The sequence below is a fragment of the Macrotis lagotis genome, chromosome 4, assembly GCF_037893015.1.
Source record: "Macrotis lagotis isolate mMagLag1 chromosome 4, bilby.v1.9.chrom.fasta, whole genome shotgun sequence".
NCBI lineage: Eukaryota > Metazoa > Chordata > Mammalia > Peramelemorphia > Peramelidae > Macrotis > Macrotis lagotis.
Genome location: NC_133661.1, coordinates 270,482,138 through 270,499,968, shown reverse-complemented (window position 1 = coordinate 270,499,968; position 17,831 = coordinate 270,482,138). Strand labels below are relative to the sequence as shown.

The following is a 17,831-nucleotide window of genomic DNA, read 5'->3' as shown; positions in this document are numbered from 1 at the left end:
CATTTCATTTAGATTATTAAGTTTTCTGACATACAGTTGGGCAATATAACTCCTAATAATTGTTTTAAATTCATCTTCATTGGTGGTGAACTTTTCATTTTTTTATATTGGCAATTTGATTTTCTTCTTTTTTTTTTTCATTAAATTTTCATCAGATTAACAAATGGTTTATCTATTTAGTTCTGTTTGTTAGTTCAATTTTTTTTTTACTTTCAATTTTATAAATTTCTCCTTTGATTTTTCAGAATTTCCAATTTGGTATTTAATTTAAAATTTTTTTCCTAATTTTTTTAAAGCTGCATGCAATTGAATTATCTGTCCTTTCTCTATTTTAATGTTTTATTAAAAAACAAATGTTTCATTTTAAAAAGTAGTGTATTAAAATAGTTTAACTTTAACTTGGGATCATTGTTAATTTTTGTTTGTTTAAGGCAATGGGGTTAAGTGACTTGCCCAAGGTCACACAGCTATATAATTATTAAGTGTCTGAGGTCAGATTTGAACTCAGGTCCTCCTGACTCCAGGGCTAGTGCTCTATCCATCACCACCTAGCTGCCCCAACTTGGGATCATTGTTAAGGGTATATATGTGTTTTTGCAATTAACTATATTACTACGAGGAGCTCTTGAGGAGCAGAAGAAAAGATATGATACCAAGAAATAGCAGGCTGGTCACCTATAGTCAATTGAACTTTTTGTTCTTATCTACTTTATGGTGTTGGCTTTTTAAAAAAAATAATGATAATACTCCTTCTGGATGAAAGAGGTTGGATGAAATCCAGAAATCAATGTCTAGCTTGTTATAGATGAGGAAGGACATCTGTGAAAACTGTCTACTTACTTCTTTTCCTCTTGCAGTTTGGAGACCTAGATCCCAACAGTGCTGAGTTCTTTTTACAAGAAGAGAGACTCACCCAGATGAAAATTGAATATGAACAACAGTGCAGAGTGAGTGTTAGCAGAATTCCTTTTCTGTTGCCTTGAAGCATAATATTTAATTGAAGAACCATGCAAATTGTATTTAAAATGCACCCCAATTTAGAGGAACTATATTGAATGGAACTTAGAGTTACTTGGACTTAAGAGAAGGCAAGACTTTTATTATATTCAAAGAATATAATCATTGTCTTTCCTTCAAGAACCAGAATTTTGCTCCATATGGTTTATTGTTGTAGCCCTAATGCTATAATTTGTATTCATCTCTCATTTTATTCTGTGTCCTTTTTTTTCTCAGTTGTTACAGGACCAAGTGGATGAACTCCAGTCTGAACTGGAACAATATCGGGCTCAAGGCAAAGTGTTAAAACTTCCTTTCAAGAACTCTCTCTCTGAGGATCTTAATGTTACAAGTCAGAGTATAGATCCTGACCAAGGTAGCCTCAAGTCTAAAACTTTTGAAATATTACTTTGTTGAGACTTAAGTATATGATTCATATCATCTAAAATGTAAAAATTATTTGTCATCCTTATTTTACTAAATTATTTAGCTATGTCTGGGGATGAAGAGGGAGTTTTTAAGAGAGTTTACATATTCTTCTTTGAAGTCCTAATCACTGAAGAGATTATTTTAGGAACTATAACTGATCTAGGAATTTTTGAAATGAGCAGATTGAAAATAATATATTTTTTGTTTCAATAGCTGACTGATACTATGCATAGCCCCTTGATTATTTAGACTTACTCAATTATATTTGGATTTCTCCAATATTCCAAGAGAATGCCTTGATATAAATGATATATTCACAACCCTCTGTCTTTTCTCTGTCTCTACTGTGCTGTCTCCTGATGGGGTTAAAGGTGAATGGAATATATTATATCAGGGATATAGGACAGTTTTATTGACAAGACTGGTTCTAGAAAAATTGAAGTGTGCAAAATTAGTTTTTTGTCATTTTTTTTAGCTACATCAGAATCTTATACTTATTAATCCTTTTCCTTTCTTCCAGCATTGTTTTCCCTTTGACAAATCTTTGCTCAGTTGCATTTTCTTTGTTATATTCTTGCCTTTGGCAACTTAAGTTAGCTGTGTGGATTTTTCTCCCCCCTGGTAGAAAATAGTTTGATGAAATGACAGGTAGTCTAGGGAAAAGGAGGGTGGTTGTTTCAAACCATGAGAGATGCCAGCCTGTGAGGTTTTCCCCTATATATGACAGAGAAGAATTAAAGACCCCGCCCTAATACTTCACCCTTTGTAGCCATTAATTCCCTCATTATCAAGGCCTAGTGTGGGGGGATAAGTGATCCATAGGCTTTTTTTTTTTAACAGACTAAGAAAGGTGTTCATGATCTACAAAAGTTTAACAACTCTTGATCTAGGTAATAATTAAAGTTAATTATTTGAATTTTTTTTGTTGATATGTTATCTCTCCTTTAATGGTAGTCAAATATGTGGATTAAATCATAGTGAATCTCAGGAATTATACATATATATTTATATACACACATACATTTGTATATATATGTGTTAATGTATATATTCCCAAACATTTAGGACTCTTTTTTAGTGGGTTTTTTTTTTTTTTGCAAGGCAGATGGGGTTAAGTGGCTTGCCCAAGGCCATACAGCTAGATAGTATCTGAGGCAGGATTTAAACTCAGGTACTCCTGACTCCAGGGCCGGTGCTCTATTCACTGAGCCACTTGGCCACCCCACATTTAGGACTCTTTATACACATTTTTTCTCCCCTAAACATGCTCTACCAAATGGCTAAGGCAATTTGGGAGGGTTGAAAGTTGTCTACAAGCAGGTGTTGCTATCAAAGTCTCTCAATACCAGTTCACTGCTCAAGAGAAGAAAAATTTAATGTGTTAACTTGAATTGAAGAGCTATTTCATTTAAATATTCACTTAGGGAATAGAAAGGAACTTCTTTGACCACAGTAAGTTCTGAATGCAATTATTTCCTTAACTCTGAAATATCATAGGTTGAGATACATTTCTTTTTTTTACTTTTTAGGGTTTTTTTTTGGTAAGGCAAATGGGGTTAAAGTGGCTTGCCCAAGGCCACACAGCTACGTAATTATTAAGTGTCTGAGACCGGATTTGAACCCAGGTACTCCTGACTCCAGGGCCGGTGCCCTATCCATTATGCCACCTAGCCGCCACTGATATATTTCTTTTTTAAAAAACTTTTATTTATTTTGAATTTTACAATTTTCCCCCTAATCTTACTCCCTCCCCGACCCCCAACAGAAGGCAATTTGCCAGTCTTTACATTGTTTCCATGGTATACATTGATCCAAATTGAATGTGATGAGAGAGAAATCATATCCTTAAGGAAGAAAAATAAAATATAAGAGATAGCAAGATCAGACAATAAGAGATCAGTTTTTTTTCCTAAATTAAAGTTAATAGTCCTCAGTCTTTGTTCAAACTCCACAGTTCTTTCTCTGGATACAGTTGGTATTCTCCATTGCAGACAGCCGCAAATTGTCCCTGATTATTGCATGGGTGGAATGAGTGAGTCCATCAAGGTTGATCATTTCTCCCATGTTGCTGTTAGGGTGTACAGTGTTTTTCTGGTTCTGCTCATGAGATATATTTCTTATGTTAAATGTCTTATACTTTATTGGGAGGAAACCATGTAAAAAAAGACATCAAGATCTAGTATACCTGGTCTAATTTGCATTTTAGGATTTGGTTCTGAAAATTGTAATCCATTGAATATGAGCATAGAAGCAGAACTGATTATTGAACAACTGAAAGAAAAGCATCATAAGGACATGAAATGTTTAACACTGGAACTTACAGATAAAGTAAGTAGTTATCATTAAATCTTTCTCTCTCTCTCTCTCTCTCTCTCTCTCTCTCTCTCTCTCTCTCTCTCTCTTTTTTAAGATTTTTGCAAGGCACTGGGGTTAAGTGGCTTGCCCAAGGCCACACAGCTAGGTAATTATAAAATATCTGAGGCCAGATTTGAATTCAGGTACTCCTGACTCCAGGGCCGGCTCTCGATCCACTGCGCCACCTAGCCACCCCATCATTAAATCTCAAAAGCATATTCATCTTTGAAAATAGTAAGCAGTTTTATTCTTAAGTCAATATTTATATCTTCGAACTTCAATAGATCTTTATCTAAGACTTTCTCTAAAACTTTTCATAAAATCTTCTGTGTCTGAGAAACATTTCCTCAAGTTGGATGACCCAATGTTTATTGGAGTCAGAAAACCTGAGTTCAAATACATCTGTAGATACTTAGAAATTCTGTAATGCTGGCCTGGCTAACTCACTTAAGCTTTGTCTTCCTAAGGTTCTTTAACTATAAAAAGAGGAAAATAATTCTACCTACTTCATAGAGTTATTGTAAAGGTCAAATTAAATCACATTTGTAAAGATCAGTGCCAGTCATTTAAAAAATTATTTCCTTCCCCATCTTCAAAATCTTACACTTTTTTGTCCATTTTATTATTTTAATTTTTATTTACACAATTTAAAATGTAATTTATGTTAAGATAAACTAAAAGGGGGCAGCTAGGTGGCGCAGTGGATCGAGCGCCGGCCCTGGAGTCAGGAGTACCTGAATTCAAATGTGACCTCAGACACTTAATAATTACCTAGCTGTGTGGCCTTGGGCAAGCCACTTAACCCCATTGCTTTACAAAAACCTAAATAAAATAAAATAAAGATAAACTAAAAGAGCAAGTTTTTTTTAAGACAATAACTAAAACAGTAAAACATATTGAAGGAGAAACAGGACAAAGTTTAGTAAACAGTATTTTTAATAGTACTTTTAATGTTGTTGACATTTCTTACACATACACACAAACAGCTATACACCCAAATTTATATGATTTATATAAAATAATTTGCTCTATTTTAGAAGCAACATGAAAACTTAATTGAGTACACACTTATGCATTGATTTTGGTTATGTATTTTCAATTTTAGCAGGGCAATGCCTTGAAAAAAACTTGGGCCAAATTCAGATAAATTAAGATGAATTGGGAGAGAATAAGTAAAAATCTTATGAAAAGATTAAAAAAAAGATTCCTTACACAGAAGTTACCTCAGGGTCTACATACTAGATGGCATCCAATCTGTTACCATGGCACAGTAGGATCCATCTGGTAGCTGACTTTGGTGGATATTTTTCTTGAGATTCCTTTGTGAATCATAAAGCAAAACTTTGGGCTTTCTGGAGAAAAAGTCTTTAAGGAAACAACAATCATCATCATTTCATTCATGTATTTGGTTTTGGAATAAAATTATTTCTTGTGTTATCTTTGTTATAGATAATCCATTATGAAAAGCAGCTAGATGAAACCAAGGCCAACTATGAAAAAGAGCAAGAAAATGTGAAACAGAAGTATGAGAATGAGATGCATATCTTGGAAAAACAAATAAGTGCCCTTAAAAGTGAAATTGCAGAACTACAGAAACAGACAGTTGTTTTGAAGAATGAACAACAACAAATAGACTGTAGGTATATGAAGGAGAAAAATGAATTACAAGTAAAATTTAATGAAGAAAAGGCTCATCTCCAGGAGAAATTGAAGCTAGAACATGAGATGGCTCTCAAGAATAGACTACAGCAGGTAGAGGAAAACTTTAACAGAGAGAGGGAGGGTCTCATTCAAAATGGTACCTGGGCTGAAGAGAAAATTCAAGACTTGGTTAAAGCAAAGGAAGAAGAGAAATGTAAACTGGAAGAATTTTACCAGGAACAGTTAAAAAGTTTAATGGAAAAAACATACCCTTGAGAAAGAAGAGCTACAAAGGAAACTACTAGAACAGCACCAAAACACACTGCAGGAGGAAAGGTAAGAAAGAAAAAATAAGTGGAATAAGTCAAATAATTCTATTTTTGTATTACACCAAAATGCCCAAACTCAGTTTAATAGTCTACTGAATATTTTCCATTTTCTAAAGACTAATCTTGGTATTGTGTGGACACAAACCTACTTTTATATTATAAAGACTGCTAATATAAGTGAAGATGGTGGGTTGTTTTTTTTAATCAAGGCTTGGTGGTATATAATACCACTCACATTTCACAGCACCTTTAGCATGATATGAGATCAAAACTAGTACAATTTTTCAAAAATATCTTGATAATTGTTCTATAATTAGGTTTAATGTTAGTTAGTAATCTTCTACAAAGGAAGATATGTCAGTAGTTTGTTCTAACAGTTCTTCATTTTAACTTTCCACAATGTAATCTCATAATTATAAGGAGAAATGTTTCTGCATTGTTCATAGTGCTCTCATACTTAATAAGTAAAATTATAATATAATATTTGGATCCAAGCTTGATATTAAATAGACCAATTAAACTAATTCTTGAACATTTGCGGATAATCTGATTAATATTCTGAAATGCATTAAAGAATTATTCTCATTTAAGGTTGACAGATCATATATACTACCTAACCAAGAAGAGAGTCATGTTAATAGGCACTTTTATATTTAATGTTTAATATCACTTTAAATCTTAAATTCATATTTTAAATTCATCCTCCTGGCATGCTAATCAGAATTTTATTCTCATGAGAGGAAAGTAATTTTTCTATAAAGAGAATAGTTTAAATAAACTTTTATGAGGTGAATGTGCCTTTTTGAAAGATTTTTCTCTATTTAAACTTTTTACTTTCACATAAAAATTACTTAATTGTTTTTAGAAAGCTTACAAAGCCAAGTATTTTTTTTTTAAGTTTTTTTGTAAGGCACTGGGTTTAAGTGGCTTGCCCAAGGCCACACACCTAGGTAATTATTAAGTGTCTGAGGTCAGATTTGAACTCAGATACTCCTGACTCCAGGGCTGGTGCTCTATGCACTATGCCACCTAGCCACCCCAAAACCAATATTTTCTTTACAGAATCTCTCATATAAGGGTAAGGGTGGGGCTGGGGAAAATGTTTCTATTTTTTTTTTCTGACTAGGCAGCAGTTTCAGTAATGCTGTCTGTTAACCACATTTAGGAATAAAATGGAAATTGAGTATAATAGAAGAAACTCTCAGATAGAAGCCCATTTTCTGAGTGAATGCCAAAAAGTCACAAGCAAATATGAAGACTCCTTAATAAACCTGAAAGATTCCTATCAGCAAGAGCTGAAGGACCTGATGGAACAGCAATTTGAGGAAAAATCCAAGTGGGAATTTGAAAAGGATGAACTCATCCAGGAGTATGCTGAAGCACAAGAACAACTTAAAGAGACATTAAAACATGAGAAAGCAAACTTTCTTATTCTGACAAGAGAGCAAGAGATACTAGAGAAAAAATATAAAGAACATTTAATCAGCTTAGTTGCTGAGAAACAACAGCTGCAAAATGACCTAGAGGAACTAAGGAATATGTCTGAAAGCCAACAAAATCAGTTGTCCAAGCAAATATTTGAACTCAAGAATAGTCATGATAAAGAATTTAAAGACAGAGAACATTTCATGTCTCAGATGGATGATACAGGAAGGCCAGATAGGCAGAAACCTTCAGAGCAAGAGATTAAGTGTGAGTATGAAAAGGAAGACATGGCTTCTCAATTTCTAACAGTGGAGGACTTCAACAAAGAAACTTGTGAGCAAGCAGACAGAGAGAAGGTTGAAGTAAGCTTAGAAATCTCTAGACTTCAGAATGAGATAAAGGAATTGCAGCATGGAATGCTTACCAAACCTCAGAGTAGCTGCCAGGTAGCAGCAAGTGAAAATGTAGACCTGGCCAGTGAGATGTCACTGCTTCAGCAAGGTACACAACTTTTGGAAGAAAATGGTGATATTCTTATAAATCTGCAACGGGCTCATGAGAGGGCAGTGAAGGAAAATGTGAAAATGGCTGCTGAAATTATCAGGTTACATCAGAGACTACAAAAATTAGATCCAGAGTCAGTGACATTTGTATCTTTAGAGGAATCAAATGAGGATTTATTCAGAACTTCAGTGGAACAAATAGAAACACTTTCATCACAAAAAAGAATAAAACAAGTAGAAAGCATTATTACCCATAGTCTTTTTGAATCACCAGAAGACAGTGCTCAAGAAGTAGAAAAGATAGAAATAAGTTCTTTTCAAACACTGGAAACTAAAATGCAGGAGTCTTTGGGATCATTAGAAAGTTTTTCTGAGTTTGAGAATAATGAAGTAACAAGTACTGAAAGTTTGGACCTAATGAATAAGTTTCCTCATCTTCCAGATAGATTGAAAGTTTTGCACACAGAATGTGATCTAGTTTCTGAAAATAAACAGGATTTAATTTTTGATGTTTCTATTCCAAAAAAGAAAGTAAAGCTACTTGAGAGTAACCCTGAGGCTTATAGGATGTTGTATGAGGATGCCAATAGGGAAAATTACTGTCTTCAGGAAGAACTCAAAATGATAGAAGCACAATATGAAAATGAAATGGAAAATAACAGAAATCTCACTTCAGAAGTTTTCAGATTACAGACTAAGCTAAAGAAACTTGAGAAAGTAACTGAAGCATTCATCAGGATTAAACAGAGCTATGATCAAGTTAAAATTGAAAATGAAGACCTGAAGACACTAGTTTTAAAACTTGAGGAAAAGACTGAGAAACTCCAGGAAAGATCAGTGGAACAGTGTGAGTGTTTCTCATTAAGTGAAATTGGTTTAGACGATCAAGAACAAAAAGTTGAAAAAAAGATACTAGAACAAAATAAAAGACTGGATCAAGGGGGTAAAAATTTTGTAAATATGAAGTCTGTTTTAAAAGAATGTAATCAAGAAAACCTGGCCTGTAGGCAAGATGACACATGGCTCCTAGAAAAAACAAAAGTATCAGAGGATTTTTGGCTTCAGGAAAAGATGAACCCTGAAGAAAAGTCAACTGGACAGGTCCAGCTTAAAAAAATTGAGGAAAATGCTGTGTTCTCAGATCTTCAAGGGAAATATCACCATAATGACATAAGAATAGCAGAATTAGAATCGGAGAAAAACAAGTTACAAGAGCTTACCAGGCAATTAAGAGAAAAAGTAACCAATTTAGTTAAGCAAAAACATGCACCTTCTCATGGAGAAAAAGAGGAGGAACTGAAGTCAATGATGTATGACTTACAAAGCACTTGCAGTGAGATGCAGCACAAAGTTGAACTGCTGAGGTAATGTATGCCTATAAATTCTTTATGGAGCCTGGCTATAACTCCCTTAACTTCTGCTGCTTGTTGTGCTTAGGGAAACTAATCTGTTAAACCTTTGAGAAGCCAGAGTTAGCAATGCTGATTCCATTTAGTTCTGTATTAACAAGTAGAGTTACCTTTCTTAGAAGAAAATCTCTTGATTCCATTTCTTCTTTTGTATAACCAATTAATCTAATATGATATATAAAAAGTCACAAGTTTTATTTTTGCTATTTTAATTATCTATATTTGAATAGGCAAGAAATCATACTAAAACAATTCCCAAGTAACACACTGTGAACCATTCTATTTGACTTTTAGAATTTTTGCACAGGATGTTTAATGAAGCATGTTTTAGGATGTTTGTTTTTTGCAAGGCAATGAGATTAAGTGACTTACCCAGGGTCACACAGCTAGGTAATTATCGTGTCTGAGATCAGATTTGAACAGATCCTCCTGACTCCAGGGCCACTGCACCACCTAACTGCCTCATGAAGCATATTTTAGAATAACTTTTGTATATCATTAAGTTGTCACAAGTAAGACTTCTTAAGACTAAGCCAGGATGAATACATGCTTCTTGATTTTTAACTTTATGATCATTTTGGTTTCAGTCAATTTGGTTGATCTCTTTTAAAGTAAACATTAAGAAATATTACCTTTTATCAAAGAAATCTTAATCTTAGTTTGGGGAGGGAGGGACTATCAATATCTAGAAATAAATATTCCTATGTATTTATGAGAATAAATACAAATATAAAACTGAATGGAACCATTACACATTTAAATTATATGGAATAAAATTTTATAGTAAAATGTTTTCCTTAAAAGTGATTTTTTGGCATTGTTGCCTTAAATGACTCACATCCCAGTCCTGAATGTAAAACTTCCTATTCCCTTCCCTTTCCATTATGTTACTAGATTTTCATATTCTTATCTCTCTCTCTCTCTCTCTCTCTCTCTCTCTCTCTCTCTCTCACACACACACACACAGACACACACACCGCATTTGATTGCCATTTCTAGCCCTATGTTTCAAGTTTTCTCAGCTCACTTTTTCTTAATGTATTTTTCATGGATGCTATTGGTTCCTGCTAAAGTCAATATGTAAGTAAAAGGAATGCAGGTTTGTTTTTTCAAGACTTTAGGACATTTACTTTTTTGGAAATGTCTTTTTTTATCCCTTCGGTTTTTGCAAGGCAATGGGGTTAAGTGGCTTGCCCAAGGCCACACGGCTAGGTAATTATTAAATGTCTGAGACAGAATTTGAACCCGGTACTCCTGACTCCAAGGCCGGTGCTTTATCTACTATGCCACCTAGCCACCCCCCGGAAATGTCTAAGAATGTTTTCTAAAAATGCCAGATGATTGCTTCTTTTTACTTCTATTTATGTGTCTGTTCTTTAGACAGGAGTCTGAAAAATTTCAAGAAGAAAATTCTATTTTAAGAAAGGAAAATAACACTTTAAATGAAGAAGATAGCATTTCTTACCTAAAATTAAGGGAATTAAAGGGATCTCAAGAAGAAATATGGTAAGAATTTAAGTATTTTTGTACACTCATTATACTTACCCAGACATTTAGGAGATTATTACAAGAACTAAAACTTATTGTGATTTTAAAAGTTCTAATTTACTTTCCAATGTAATTTTAGGAAAAAAATAGAGACTGTAAGAAAGGAAAAAAATGCTATACAGAAGATGGTTGAAAACTTTAAAAAGCAGGTAAATGGATTTTGAATATTCTTCTATTTCAATTTTTCTTGACTTAGAAAACTTCTCTTTCTGTTAGAAATGACCATATTTAAATAGCCCCATACTATTTTTGTTTAGATTTATATGTAACTCTTGTCAGTGTCACAGTCTAATAAGGGCTCTAAGATAGGTGTCCTATATTGCCTTCTGTTCTCTTCAGTCTATAAAAGATCTTCAGACCCTGAATAATTAATGAATATTTAAGGATGGTGAAAACTTGACACTGGGGATCTCACATTTATAAAAGAAAGTATCTTGTTACTTCAAGTTGATAACTTTGTCTAAAAGCAGATAATTAGAGAGGAGCCCGATAAACAAAGACTGTAAAATCAATTATATACCATTACTCAGAATCAAGATTTAATAAAAATGAATATACAGGAAACCCCTAACCTCATATTCTCACAATGCCTAACTGTAATAGAAAAGTCTTTCAAGAAATATAGAGGATTGGGGTGAGCAGCAGAAAGTTCCATGGTATTACAGCTATTCTTTAGGAGAAATGGACAAAGTAGCTTCAAACAACTCAATTTCCATTTTCACTAGGTTTCAGAATTAAAAGTCAAAAATCAGCAACTGGATTTGGAAAATGCAGAACTTAGCCAAAAGAAGATTCAAAATGAAGCAGACCTTCAGTATCTTCACCAACATTTAGCACAAATCCTAGGTCAGAAAGAAAAAGAGATAGGAAACTGTACATTGGAAGAATGGGGAAAAGAAAGTTCAAAACTGAATGAGGAGCTAGATCATTGTAAAATAAAGGTATGATATGGGGTAACTATAAGTTTTTTACAACATTTTTTAAAATTTATAATAATAATTCAATACATTTATTGTGTGACTTTAACTTTCTTCTACAAGAACATGAGAATCTCTGTTCCATATAACATTTCTGAAAGGCATATACTATATTAAAAACTGTAGTAATAGCATTTAATCTGTATTTATCACCTTTTTTGAATTTTACTTCTACTTTTTTCCTTTTCTTTTTTTTATTATTTGAATTTTACAATTCTCTCCCCATCTTACTTCCCTCCTCTTGCCCCAACAGAAAGCAATCTGTCAGTCTTTACTTTGTTTCCATGTTGTACATTGATCCAAATTGAATGTGATGAGGGAGAAATCATATCCTTAAGGAAGAGACAAAAAGTCTAAGAGATAACAAGATCAGACAATAAGATATCTGCTTTTTCTAAATTAAAGGGAATAGTCCATCTAGATACAGATGACACTCTACTTTGCAGACAGCCCAAAATTGTTCCCGATTGTTACACTGATGGAATGAGCAAGTCCTTCAAGGTTGAACATCATTCCCATGTTGCTGTTAGGGTACACAGTGTTTTTCTGGTTCTGCTCATCTCACTCCACATCAGTTCATGCAAATCCCTCCAGGCTTCCCTGAAATCCTGTCCCTCCTGGTTTCCAATAGAACAATAGTGTTCTATGACATACATATACCACATTTTGCTAAGCCATTCCCCAATTGAAGGACATTTACTGGATTTCCAATTCTTTGCCACCACAAACAGGGTTGCTATGAGTATTTTTGTACAAGTGATGTTTTTACCCTTTTTCTTCATCTCTTCAGGGTATAGACCCAGTAATGGCATTGCTGGGTCAAAGGGTATGCTCATTTTTGTTGCCCTTTGGGCATAGTTCCAAATTTCTCTCCAGAAAGGTTGGATGAGTTCACAGCTCCACCAACAGTGTAATAGTGTCCCAGATTTCCCATAACTCTTCCAACAATGATCATTATCCTTTCTGGACATATTGGCCAGTCTGAGAGGTGTAAGGTGGTACCTCAGAAAAGCATTAATTTGCATTTCTCTAATAATGATTTAGAGCAATTTTTCATATGACTATGGATTGCTTTAATCTCCTCATCTGTAAATTACCTTTGCATATCCTTTGACCATTTGCCAATTGGGGAATGGCTTTTTGTTTTAAAAATATGACTCAGTTCTCTATATATTTTAGAAATGAGTCTTTTGTCAGAATCATTAGTTGTAAAGATTATTTCACAATTTACTACATTTCTTTTGATCTTGGTTACAGTGGTTTTATCTGCAATATAATCGAAATCATCTAGTTGGTTTTTGGTGATGTTCTCCAACTCTTCCTTAGTCATAAACTGCTCCCCTTTCCATAGATCTGACAAGTAAACTAGTCCTTGATCTTCTAATTTGCTTGTAGTATTGTTTTTATGTCTAAATCCTGTAGCCATTTGGATCTTATCTTGGTAAAGGGTGTGAGGTGTTGGTCTACTCTAAGTTTCTTCCATACTAACTTCCAATTTTCTCAGCAATTTTTATCAAAAAGAGAGTTTTTATCCCAATAGCTGGACTCTTTGGGTTTATCAAACAGCAGATTACTATAATCGTCTCCTACTTTTGCACCTAGTCTATTCCACTGGTCTACCACTCTATTTTTTTAGCCAGTACCAAACAGTTTTGATGACTGATGCTTTATAATATAATTTTAGATCAGGTAGGGCTAAGGCCCCTTCTTTAGCACTTTTTTTCATTAAGTTCCTGGAAATTCTTGACTTTTTATTTCTCCATATGAATTTACTTACAATTTTTTCTAACTCATTAAAGTACTTTTTTTTGGAATTTTGATTGGTAGGGCACTAAACATGTAGTTTAGTTTTGGTAGAATTGTCATCTTCATTATATTAGGTCTACCTATCCATGAGCAGTTGATATTTGCCCAGTTATTTAAATCTGATTTAATTTGTGTGAGAAGTGTTTTATAATTGTTTTCAAAAAGATTCTGAGTCTGTCTTGGCAAATAGGCTCCCAAATATTTTATATTGTCTTAGGTTACTTTGAATGGGATTTCTCTTTCTAGCTCTTCCTGCTGTATCTTGCTAGACATATATAGAAAAGTTGAGGATTTATGAGGGTTTATTTTATAACCTGAAACTTTGCTAAAATTGCTAACTGTTTCCAGTAGTCTTTTGGATGATTTCTTGGGATTCTCTAGGTAGACCATCATGTAATCTGCAAAGAGTGAGAGTTTTGTTTCTTCCTTCCCAATTCTAATTCCTTCAATTTATTTTTCTTCTCTAATTGCTGAAGCTAACATTTCTAATACGATATTGAATAATAGTGGTGATAATGGGCACCCTTGTTTCACCCTTGATCTTATGTGGAATGCCTTTAGCTTCTCCCCATTGAATATAATGCTTGTTGATGGTTTCAAATAGATACTGCTAACTATTCTAAGGAACAGTCCATTTATTCCTACATTCTCTAGTGTTTTTAGTAGGAATAGATGTTGTATTTTTGTCAAAAGCTTTTTCAGCATCTATTGATATGATGATGTAATTTCTGATATGTTTGTTGTTGATATAATTGAGTATAGTAACAGTTTTCCTAATATTGAACCAACCCTGCATTGCTGGGATAAATCCTACTTGATCATAATGTATCATCCTAGTGATAACTTGTTGTAATTGTTTTGCTAAGTTTTTATTTAAGATTTTTGACATCTATATTCATCAAGGAGATAAGTCTATAATTTTCTTTCTCTGTTTTAACTCTTCCTGGTTCAGGTAACAGCACCATATTGGTTTCATAGAAAGAGTTAGGCAGAGTTCCATCTTTCCCTATTTTTCTAAAGAGTTCATATAGAATTGGAACCAATTGTTCCTTAAATGTTTGGTAGTTGGGACGGGTAGGTGGCGTAGTGGATAAAGCACTGGCCTTGGAGTCAGGAGTACCTGGGTTCAAATCTGGTCTCAGACACTTAATAATTATCTAGCTGTGTGGTCTTGGGCAAGCCACTTAACCCTGTTCACCTTGCAAAAACCTAAAAAAAAGAGTTTAAAAATGTTTGGTAGAATTCACTTGTGAATCCATCAGGCCCTGGAGATTTTTTCTTAGGGAGTTCAATGATGGCTTGTTGAATTTCTTTTTCTGAGACAAGGTTGTTTAGATATTTAATCTCCTCTTCATTTAACCTGGGCAACTTCTATTTTTGTAAACATTAATCCATTTCACTTAGATTGTCAAATTTATTGGCATAGAGTTGGGCAAAATAATTTCAAATTATTACTTTAATTTCCTCTTCATTGTTGGTGAGTTCACCTTTTTCATTTATGATACTAACAATTTGGTTTCTTTCTTTCTTTTTTTAATCAAATTGAGCAGAGGTTTATCAATTTTATTGTTTTTTTCATAATACCAACTTTTGGTTTTCTTTATTAATTCAATAGGTTTTTGCTTTCAATTTTATCAATTTCTCCTTTAATTTTTAGAATTTCTAATTTGGTATTTAATTGGGGATTTTTAATTTGTTCTTTCTCTTAGTTTTTTAGTTGCATGTTTAGTTCATTGGTTTCCTCTTTCTCCAATTTATTCATCTAAGCATTTAAAGTTATAATATATCCCCTGAGAGCCGCTTTGAATGAATCCCACAGGTTTTCTTATGTGGTTTCATTATTGTCATTATCTAGGATAAAATGGCTAATTCTTTCTATAATTTGTTTTGTGGTCCACTCATTCTTTAAAATGAGGTTATTCAGTTTCCAATTGGTTCTGGGTCTGTATTTCCTGGGACCAATATTGCATATGACTTTTATTGCATTGTGATCTGAGAAAGATGTATTCACTGTTTCTGTCTTTCTGCAGTTGATCATTAGATTTTTATGTCCTAGTACGTGGTCAGTTTTTGTATAAGTTCCATGTACTGCAGAGAAAAAGGTATATTCCTTTCTATCCCCATTCGATTTCCTCCATAAGTCTACCATATCTGGTTTTTCTAACAATCTATTTACCTCCTTAATGGCTTTCTTGTTTATTTTATGATTCGATTTATCTAGATCTGAGAGCTGGAGGTTGAGTTCTCCCACTAGTAGAGTTTTGCTGTCTATGTCTTCCTGTAGTTCTTTCAGCTTCTCCTCTAAGAATTTGGATGCTATCCCACTAGGTGCATACTTATTCAGTACTGAAATAACTCTATTGTCTATGGTACCTTATAGGAGGATAGTTTCCTTCTTTTTACCTCTTTTAATGCTATCTATTTTTGCTGCTGCTTTGTCTGAGATAAGGATTGCTACCCCTGATTTTTTTACTTAAGCTGAAGCAAAATATATTTTACTCCAACCTTTTACCTTTATTCTATATGTATCTCTCTTCTTCAAATGAGTTTCTTGTAAGCAGCATATTGTAGGATTCTGGTTTTTAATCCACTATCCACTCTGCTATTCACTTACGTTTTAAGGGAGAGTTCATCCCATTCACATTCAAAGTTATGATTACTAATTTTTTATTGCCCTCCATGCTATCTTCCCTCTGTTTGTATTTTCCCCTTTCCCCCCTTTATCCATATTCCCCAGTATTTTGTTTCTGAATCCTTCAGTGTGTTTGTCCTCCCATATCACCCCTCCCCTTTCTTTCCCCTTTCGTTTTTTTCCCTTTTCCCCTTCCCTTCCTTTTGTTAGTTCCCTTTTTTCCCCCATTTCCCCCTCCCTTTCCCCTTTTAATACTTGAAAGGTTAGATTTTTTTTAAGTTAACTAAGTATGTATAAGATGACTTTAAGCCAAGTCTGATGAGAAGAAGATTCAGGTTTTTCTCATCTCCTCCCTTCTTCCCTTCTTTTACCATAGGTATTTTGTACCTCTTAGTGTAATGAGGTTTACCCCCATTCAATTCCCTCCTCCTGTCTCCTTCCTATCCCCCTTTTTAAGGAGGTAGTGTTTTTTAGATCATTCTGAGTCAGAAAATTCTGAGTATCTGTCACTTCTGGCTAAGTACGTTCTATCTAATAGAGTTAAAATTCTTGAGAGTTATTAGAGTGTTTTTCCCAAGTGGGGCTAAAGCCAGTTACATCCCATTGGATAGCAGTCTCATGGATAGGTCATGAATGTCCATCACTTCTGGCTAGGTATATTCTCTCTGTGAGAGTTACAATTCTCAAGATTTATGAGAATCTTTTCCCCCATGCTGGGATATAGCCAGTTTCAACTTATTGCATAGCAGTTTTTTTCTTTTACCGCCCCCCCTTTTATTTTTTTTACCTTTTCATGTGTTTCTTTAACCTCCTGTTTGATGTCCAAATTTTCTATTTAGCTCTGGTCTTTTCATCAGAAATTTTTGGAATTCTTCCTTTCGTTAAATGTCCATCTTTTTCCCTTGAAGAGAAGGCTCAGCTTTGCAGGAAAGTAGATTCTTGGCTGCATTCCAAGCTCCCGTGCTCTTCTAAATATCTCGTTCCAGGCCCTTCGATCCCTTAAAGTTGATGCAGCCAGGTCCTGCATGATCCTTACTGTGGCTCCTTGATATTTAAATTGTTTCTTTCTAGCTGCTTGTGGGATTTTCTTTTTCATCTGGTAGTTCTGGAATTTGGCCACAACATTCCTTGGTGTTTTCATTTTAGGATCTTTTTCTGGAGGGGATCTATGTATTCTTTCAATAACTACTTTGTCCTCTGGTTCCATGATATCAGGGCAGTTTTCCATTACTAGATCCTATAATATTAAGTCCAGGCTTTTTTCTCTTCATTGTTTTCAGGAAGTCCAATAATTCTCAGGTTGCCCCTCCTCAACCTGTTCTCGAGGTGTCAGTGGTTTTGCTGATGAGGTATTTTACATTTTCTTCTATTTTTTTTCCTATTTTTTTGATTTTGTTTAACTGACTCTTGCTGTCTCATGGAGTCATTAGTTTCTGCAGACTGCATTCTTTTTTTTGGGGAGGAGTTTTCTTCATTAACCTTTTGCAACTCCTTTTCCAATTGGTCAATTCTACTTTTGAAAGAGCTTTCCATTTGACCAATTTAGGTTTTGAGAGAATTGTTTTCTTTTTGCATTTGCCCAATTGAGGACCTGAGAGATTTAATCTCATTTTGTATTTGTCCAATTGTATTTTCTAAGGATTTGTTTTCTTGATGCAAGGTATTAATTGTCTCTCCCAAATTTTCCAGTTGATTTTTAAACTCCTTCCTTATTTCTTCAAGGAAGACTTTCTGTGCTGAAGACTAGATTGTATTTTCCTCAGAGGTTCTATGTCTCTCTG

The 17,831-nt window shown here is 34.0% G+C and overlaps 1 protein-coding gene across 1 annotated transcript in view; it reads left to right on the top strand.

Moving 5' to 3' along the window:
• Window positions 1-17,831, top strand: part of NIN (ninein) — a 422,635-nt gene that overhangs the window by 96,941 nt on the left and 307,863 nt on the right. The window contains 9 exon segments of the mRNA XM_074236002.1: window positions 858-947; window positions 1,234-1,372; window positions 3,632-3,753; window positions 5,230-5,682; window positions 5,684-5,757; window positions 6,916-9,042; window positions 10,468-10,593; window positions 10,715-10,784; window positions 11,361-11,576. Coding sequence (XP_074092103.1) covers window positions 858-947; window positions 1,234-1,372; window positions 3,632-3,753; window positions 5,230-5,682; window positions 5,684-5,757; window positions 6,916-9,042; window positions 10,468-10,593; window positions 10,715-10,784; window positions 11,361-11,576 — 3,417 coding nt within the window.